The sequence below is a fragment of the Nanorana parkeri genome, unplaced genomic scaffold, assembly GCF_000935625.1.
Source record: "Nanorana parkeri isolate BGI_ZX_2015 unplaced genomic scaffold, ASM93562v1 scaffold462, whole genome shotgun sequence".
NCBI classification, from domain to species: Eukaryota; Metazoa; Chordata; class Amphibia; order Anura; family Dicroglossidae; genus Nanorana; species Nanorana parkeri.
In genome coordinates this window covers 234,559-242,575 of record NW_017306730.1, presented here as the reverse complement: position 1 = coordinate 242,575, position 8,017 = coordinate 234,559, and the positions used below count along the sequence as shown (strand labels likewise).

General features: G+C 38.3%; 1 protein-coding gene across 2 annotated transcripts in view; it reads left to right on the top strand.

Moving 5' to 3' along the window:
- Positions 1-1,534, top strand: part of MCTP1 (multiple C2 and transmembrane domain containing 1) — a 339,981-nt gene extending 338,447 nt beyond the window's left edge. For both annotated transcript variants that reach the window (XM_018560532.1, XM_018560531.1), the window contains 2 exons: positions 108-205; positions 1,394-1,534. In XM_018560532.1, the coding sequence (XP_018416034.1) occupies positions 108-205; positions 1,394-1,465 (170 nt within the window). In that variant the 3' untranslated portion in view covers positions 1,466-1,534. The remainder of the gene's footprint in view (positions 1-107; positions 206-1,393) is intronic.
- Positions 1,535-8,017: the final 6,483 nt, after the last annotated feature.

Sequence of the window (8,017 nt, the reverse complement as noted above, 5' to 3'; positions counted from 1 at the left end):
ATATAATTAACATTATTTTCTTTACTCATCAGTGCAAAGATGCATGAGAGAGTATTTCCATATATTTGAGCTAAACTTTTACAGTTTTCTTTACTCTTTTTTTGTAGGAATCAATAAGTTTACAAAGAAAATTCGAAGCCCCTACACAATTGATAATAATGAAATTTTCGACTTCCTTACCAGAGTTCCATCTGATGTGCAGCTGGTGAGTCATTTCATATAGTACAGAGCAATAATCAGAGGGAATATAATCAAAGTTTAGTGCTAGTTCCCTGGGACCGAATACATGTCTAGAGAAAGCATTCTACTACTTGCCATAAACTTTTTAAACCTGCTCCCTTCCTTTCCTTACTGCTCACCCAAACATACCCAGAATCCAGATAATTCGACCAACAGCTCTGTGGGTTGTTTCATAGTGATATAAAACGTTCCATGGCTTTATGGAGATTTTGATAAGGTACCTAAGACTGGTCCCTGACTCACACCCAGGTAACCCTTAAAACAGCAACATGCTAAAAATACTAAGACAGAGAAATTAAATTGTGGTTGCTCAGTAGTAAAACAGACTCTTGTAGTCTATATATTTTTATTAAGCAGGTGGCCAGGTCGGCATCATAAGTCTAAAGTAAAATAATTACTTAACCCCCTCCCCCCCCGCTATATAAACTTAGAAAGAGGAGTGAGTCACATGCTCACCCATACCCAGAAGTGCCAGATATTTCACTTATCTCCCAGCAGCTCATCAAAGAGACACAGTTGGTCTCACAGAAAGGTGAGTATATGCTGCTAGGAAGGTGAGGAGTTCAGTCACCCTTTTACTTTGTGCTGTATCAGCAAAGGAAAGGATCTTTAAAAAGCTGTCATGTTGACAGAACACCAGGTGAGCTGAGATAAAAAGTAAAGAGGTGAGCCAAAATAGCAGCAAGTGTTTGCAGGGTAAGGTCAATAAAAACATTTCTTATTTGTGTATCACTCAGCTGTAGATCCTCAAATCATCTCTGAATTGGTGCTGACACTGTCCTCCCTTCTGGAGGGTGGCTACTTTTGTCCCCTATGGTCCCTGTGTGTGTGTGTGTTGTAAAGCAACCACCACTCCAAACTCACTCCCGTGATGGATCGCAATCTCATGTTTAGTTTATTAATTTGTATTGAGATTTGTGGTAGGAAAAAGCTTACGCATATCCTTGTATTGCCTGGTAAATGTGACTTATTCCTGACATGGTTCCTGGCTTCATTTTTCCATCTATTATGTCTTCATTCCAGCTGTAGCAATTCATTGTGCTGCAAGGCTTTGATTTTGTTCTCCGGCAGAAAAAAATGGTTCCCCATATTTTTTCTATTACAAGAGTGCGTCCATTTAACCATTTTGTTTTGTTCTTGTGTGTTTAAACAGGTGCAGTATCATGAACTGAAACCAGACCCCAGCCACAGTCCGAGCAAGCGGAAGAAAAATAATCTCGGTTAGCCAACGCTACACATTACAGACAACAGCATCTGCTCATCCCAGATAAAGGGAAGCCATGTGGCCTCACATGCATTTCCATTGTTTATGTTACCTTATACTGTATTTTTTTTATCATGATAGAGATAAATTGTAAATATTGTATAAACGCAGATACAATTGTACAAAACAAATTTGATAATAATTTGGGAGTTTATCGCTTGATGTGTGAATGCTATGCCCAGGCCAGTAGCACGATGCTCTAAATGATGTTGTTTAGAAGCATTCGGAGTAGTGTAAATGCTGTCTATACAGCAGTACATAGCAATGACTGCTCTGATAGGGGCTGAGAGAGGTGTTTAAAGGCTGTACATGTTTGTACGCACATGCTTTAGCCAAAAACTTACTATATTTACTACATAGAGCAACTATTTTGGTTTTAAGAAGAGTAATATGCACTTTTGGATTCAGTGCCTAATGGGTCCCAGGTGTCAGTGTCAGAAGGACAAAAAACACTTAAAGCCCTAAATTTCAGCCATGACATATATTGTGCAACAAAGTTTTTTTTTGGTTTACATCACGTGAGGAAGGGTTAGATACTTAGGTAGGCTGGTATTACTGACAGCAATAAGTATCCACCATACTTCTTCTCTATTCTACTAAAAAGTGTTTTATTGCGTTTTTTGTCTAGATTAGGGAATTCTGCCCCACTTTCTGATAGTAATATGTAGGGGAGGTAAAAGTAAACCTCCCAAAAAAAGGAAGATGGGTAGCAATAACATTTTACAAATAATTATTCAGAAATCAGTAAAAAAAATTGAATTAGAGTTGCTTTAAAGCCTGATTTTCAGCTAATATTGTTTTTTTTTTATTTAAATCAGAATAGGGAAATCATTAGAATGTACTGCATTAGTTGTCAAGTTGTATAAATCTAAATTCATAAAACAGTAAACTAAATATCCGGAGGAAGACAGGAGGAGATACTTAGATGCTATTTAAATATTTCCCTTTTGTGCTTATGCATTAGTGTGAGCAGCTGGAATCTTCACCACTGAACACCAACCCAGAAATCTCAAACACCAAAAGTTCAATTAAACCATACACAGCACACACTGTTTGAGTTGGGAATTTTAGTCGTAGTAAGTCAAAAACATCTGGACTTGCTTATTATTTTTACACCAATAATACAAGCCGCTTATTTTGTTCTGGTTACATAATGGTCTGGAAATGAACCACATGTAGAAAGTCCATTCACCCTAATCCAGTTACCACTAATGTCACGCTCAACTTGAGGTCTTTGGACTATGTAATATACAGTAAAAGGGATGTAAATGTGTATACTTATTGTACAGTAAATCCACTCACACTGACCAGTATCTAATGGAACTTTCTGCAACCTGCTATAACACAAGATGAGGGTTATTAGTAGAGATGCACCGGATTTTCAGGCGCCGAAACATATCGGCCGAAAATGGCACTTTTGGCAAAATGACAAAAGTGCCATCTTTCGTCTGAAATTGCGGTGCATGCCTGGTTTCTCTCCTCCCCGCTGGGCGCTGCTCTGTGTTCCCTCTGACACAGAGCAGCATCCAGCGGGGAGGAGAGAAACTGTCACAGGAGGCCGAGTGGCGAGGGGGAGGAGAGCGATGTAAGCGGCCCTGCGTGTCACAAGAGGCCGGGCTCTCCCCACGCAGCCTCCTGTGACAGATCAGGAGAGCTGTATGGGGGCAGAGACCGCTGCCAGCTGTCACAGGAGGTGGGGCCACTCGCTCAGCCTACTGTGACAGCGAGTTCGGAAGGAGAGCGGTACAAATACTCTGTGATCAATGATCGCTGACTGTAAATAATTGAGGATATAGTATGTTTGCTATATCCTCAATTATGAAAGAATGGGAAGTAATCTTCATCACTTCCTGTTCATTCATGATTGTGGACATGGTAAACATACTATCTCCACAAGTTATGACTGAACAGGAACACTCAGTATAGAGGATTTCCTGTTCATTTATAACAGGGGCTGCAGAAAAAGAGATTAAGGACTCTGTGTCCTCAATCTCTTTTTCTATTTTAAAAGGGAAATATCAGGGGACTGTTTAGACCCCTGATATCTCCCCAAAGCCCCCAACAGTAAACCAAAAAAATATATATATAATTTTTTTTCAAAGTTTATAAAAAATAAATAAAAATACAATATTTAGCATTTTTTAAAAAGGTTAGAAACAAGTTTGTTGGGGAGACAAAACCATTGATGAACAAATAGATGGTCTAAAAAAGGAGGGCTAATTCCGGATGAGACAATGGGGACGAATGTCCTTGCAAAGGTTGTTCACTTTGCAAAGGTTGTTCACTTTGCAAGGGAATTTCTACTTTTCAGATGAAGTTTCCCTTAGTTTGGTTAATGTGGTGAAATTTCACTTTGTGAAGACTCTACAATCATGTCCAAGGAAAATTAAAGAAAACTGTATTTCTGCTTGCACATGATTGGGTAATGGAAGTCAGCAGAGCTTCACCTCATTCACTAAAATAAGGGTAAACATCCCCTGCAAAGTGCAAATTCTCTTACATAATGAACAGCCTATTTGCCTTTAGTAAATCATCCCCACTGTTTTGGGACAATAAAATACACAGTTTGAATGGAGAACACATACGGTTCAAAATACGCCACTTAATGGTCAATAACAATGGTAATTTTTATCCTGGCAATTCTACACCTCTGGTGACATAGCTCAAGTTCACACCTGCCTCAATGAGGTGCATGTTTTACAATTCACACTTTAATTTGGGTGCTTTAGCCTTATGAGCCTGGACTATGGGGATTGGACTTCCTAAAGGATTTAAATGGCAAAGAATATCCCACTATTGCTGGAATTTTCAGAATCATTAGCAAGTTCAGTTGTTTTTTTGATTTTCTACTATTACCGTACATAGCCCAGTTGACTAATGACTGTCATAGACATATAAAAAGTTGAGAGGTGTGAGTAAAATGTGAAAAAGCAAAAGAGTACATACCATAAACTACCAATACCGTGGTCACTCATTTAATTGAATGAATCGGCTCATCCCACAACATGGCAGCCTGTAGGGTTAAAGGGGAAACAAAAGCTTTTAAAACATCTCATCCATCTCATCCAATTCATCCTATTGTCACCAGGTAGAAACAAGTATAGCAGAAAATGTATGATGGGTCACAGCTTGATCAACTGTAATTCACAAATTAGCGACTACATTTCATTATCGGTTCTTTTATACAACATAAAAAATGAAACCGTTTTATATTCTTAATCTTTATCTTATGTATTGCATATGTAATGAATGTGCAACTGGATCATTTACATTCAAAGTTATACATCATGTACATACTGTTCATCTGTTATAAAACTATTTAAAGCCCTCTGGTTGCCCCTGAATTGACTTTTTATTAGTGAGTTTTGGGGAGCCTTTGCTGTCCAGATGAAGACAAATTTACCAGGACTGAATTTATCTTTTGCTACTCTGTTAGGATCTGGAACTATACGGTGCCTTGGTGAGAACCTTTTGCTTATAGTACTTCTCCAGGCTTCTCAGTTTCATATGATATGGTGAATTTTCCAAATACAAAAGATTCTACATAAGTCCTTAAAGTGGCTATTTTATAACAGTTTTATTGTAATTAACTCACTAGAAGAAAAAAAACAGGATTGATTACTCTTTGTCTTATTGGCAATCATATTATACTCCTGGTGCTGTTTTCATGCTATTTGCTATCTCCTGGTCCTACTTCTTCATAATTGAGCTATATGGGGATCCTGGGGCTCTCTGAATATAATCCAGGGATGTGTGCAGTCACATGGAGGTGGCTGCCCTGTGAACCTGGGACCAGTTTAAAAGGTAAGGTGAGGTCACAGCTTCTCATTTAGGCCCAACATCGTTTATTTTCGTTTTCAGTGAAGAAGGGATAGAGCTCCTGTTATGTTTTTATTGATGTCTGTATTACCATTGGGGAGAATTCCTTCCATTTACTGTTGGGACAGGAAGTCATAGGAAATTAGTCCAGCTGGCATATAGGCTGCATCCAAATTTTTATTTTACTGAAATGGATAAGGATTTGACCTTCCGTCAGGATATTATTACTTTATGTGACTTCCTTTCCCAGTGACAACCAAGCTTCTCAATCCTGCTGCCATGGGGCAGGAAGTGAGCGTAAACCTCACTAGGACCCCTAAGGTCGTGGACACCAATAAAAACTTGACAGTAGTATTAACTTAATTCCCAAGTCTATTCAAAAATATTTTGCCTCCAGTTGGACTTAAAATATCTTCTAGTTATTGCTATTACATGGTGGGGTTGAATACTAAAGAAGTATTATTAAACGTAGCCTACTAAAAGTGTCCAGACATCAAATCATGTCCAAGGGAAGATCCTTTTTGAAATTGTTCTTCCCTATACCTGATTGGCTGTTTGAAGTTAACACAGCTTCACTGGACTATAAATAGGGTGAACAATATACTCCTTTTGTACTTTACCCATATATAATTAGCAGGATAAACCAGGTGCCAAAATACAACTCTCCATCTATCTGAATATATTTAAAATTATAGCAAATATGCAATGACATTTTACTAATGGCTAAAAAAGAAGTGTGATGTAGATATGAAACGTATTGTGTGAAAAAGAAGTTTTCAATTTTTGCATCAATCTTTTGTAACACAGTGTTGTAAAAAAAGATTTCTCTACTGTTTATTACCATTTTCAAGTTTTTGCATATCACTGTGTTATGTAGCATCTGCAGGTCCCATTTTTATTGTTTACTCCTTGCTTACAAACATTACATGTACAGAGAAAAAGCAGTCACCCGCTACACGCCTAATATTGGTGGAAATAAAAACAAACATTCTAATAAAAATGGGGGGGTTTGCTATGTGGCAAAAGTGGTACCAAAATGAATGTAAACCTGAACTATACAGTATGATGTAAAAACAATCTATCGGTAACATGCTACTATATGTGAAATTCCTTACCTTGAGATACTGACATATTTGATACTACTGACTGAGGTCAAGGTTTTGGATTTACATTTGCTTTTAAAAAATCATTAGCATTCTATTCCAAAAAAGATTTGGTCCAAACAGATGCCGCTGTTAAATAAAAAGGGAAAGCACTTTTATAGAAACTTTTATTCACGTGTATATTCATTCACATGCCAAGACCTCAACTGACAACTTTTTTCATGATGAGTTCTAGGATCTATCTTGAATGGTCCATGAAAAAGATGGCATTTTGTCAAATGCACCATAGTGACAATTTTCCTTGGCCAAACTGCACTTTCTGAATATATAAAACATACAATTAATGAGAAGATGGGATGTTTCTTCAAATGAGCAGACAGGTGATCCATGTTTCTGGAAAAAACCTACATTGAAATAAGTGCACTTTACATTACTGATCTAAGTAATCTCTAACATCATGAAATACACCCAGTACATAAATCCATAAGGTATGGCAGAGAAGCTAAATATGTTGCATATTTGTTGTGACACAATAAATAGACGCTTACTTCAAACTATATAAGAAGGGTGGTGTCCGTTTGCTTAGCTGAGAACGCCATGCTGCATCCATGTACTAGCGCCAACCTTATGGTCCCATATGCTGCATGGCTTTTGATGTCAAATATGTCTCTGTGTGTGCTATATGACATTACGAATGGTTTACAATAAATGTATTTATAAAACTGATATCTGAGGGTTATTTAAATGACTTATGTCACAAGTGTTCTAAAAACACTGTCATAAAATGATATTAATCCAGTAATTATATTGCTGTACAATACATTTTTCATGGATTGCCACTATATTTTGGTTTGGCTTCCTAGGACATTTATTTTGCACTTATTGCTAAGCCATATATTGATAATCTTATACTGACCATACACTGTAAGATTTTGATTGGTTATTCCCATAACATTTTCCTACAAGTTTGTAATACTCAACAACATTTCCTGAAATTTACAGTGGGGTTGATTTACTAAAGGCAAATTCCTGACAGCATTGCTAATGCTAGCTAGGAAATGATGCAACTACGCTAAAGTAATCTAGCAACTGAGTAATCTCGTGCAGCCTGAATCCAGAGAGCTGCTCACATTCGGGATAATGAGTCTGATTCTTGAATCTGTGCTGAGTAATGTCTTCCCTAGCCAATCAGATTCAAATTCCAAGGCTTGCGAAGAAGCACCTCCACTGCATTTTCTTTTTATATGTGAGTGACACTGAACAGCCTTCAGCAGGGGTGCCCCTATACTTTTCACCGCCTGAGGTGGAGGGTGCCGGTACATGTTTGGGGGGACATGTGCTAGTGTAGCACACTACTGGGGGGTAGTGCATGTTTCTGAGGGGGGTAGGGGGTGCACTGTACCTCTGTCCAGCATCCCTGAGACACCAGTCAGAATGTCCCAGGTTGCTAAAAGCTCTGAGTAACCTAGGACACTCTTGCCAGAAAGTGGGCAGCACATGACCCAATGAGATGGTGCCTGAAGCAACCACCTCAGGCTGCCTCATTATAGGGACAACCCTGGCCTTCAGTGGGCGTGTTTTGGAACAACTC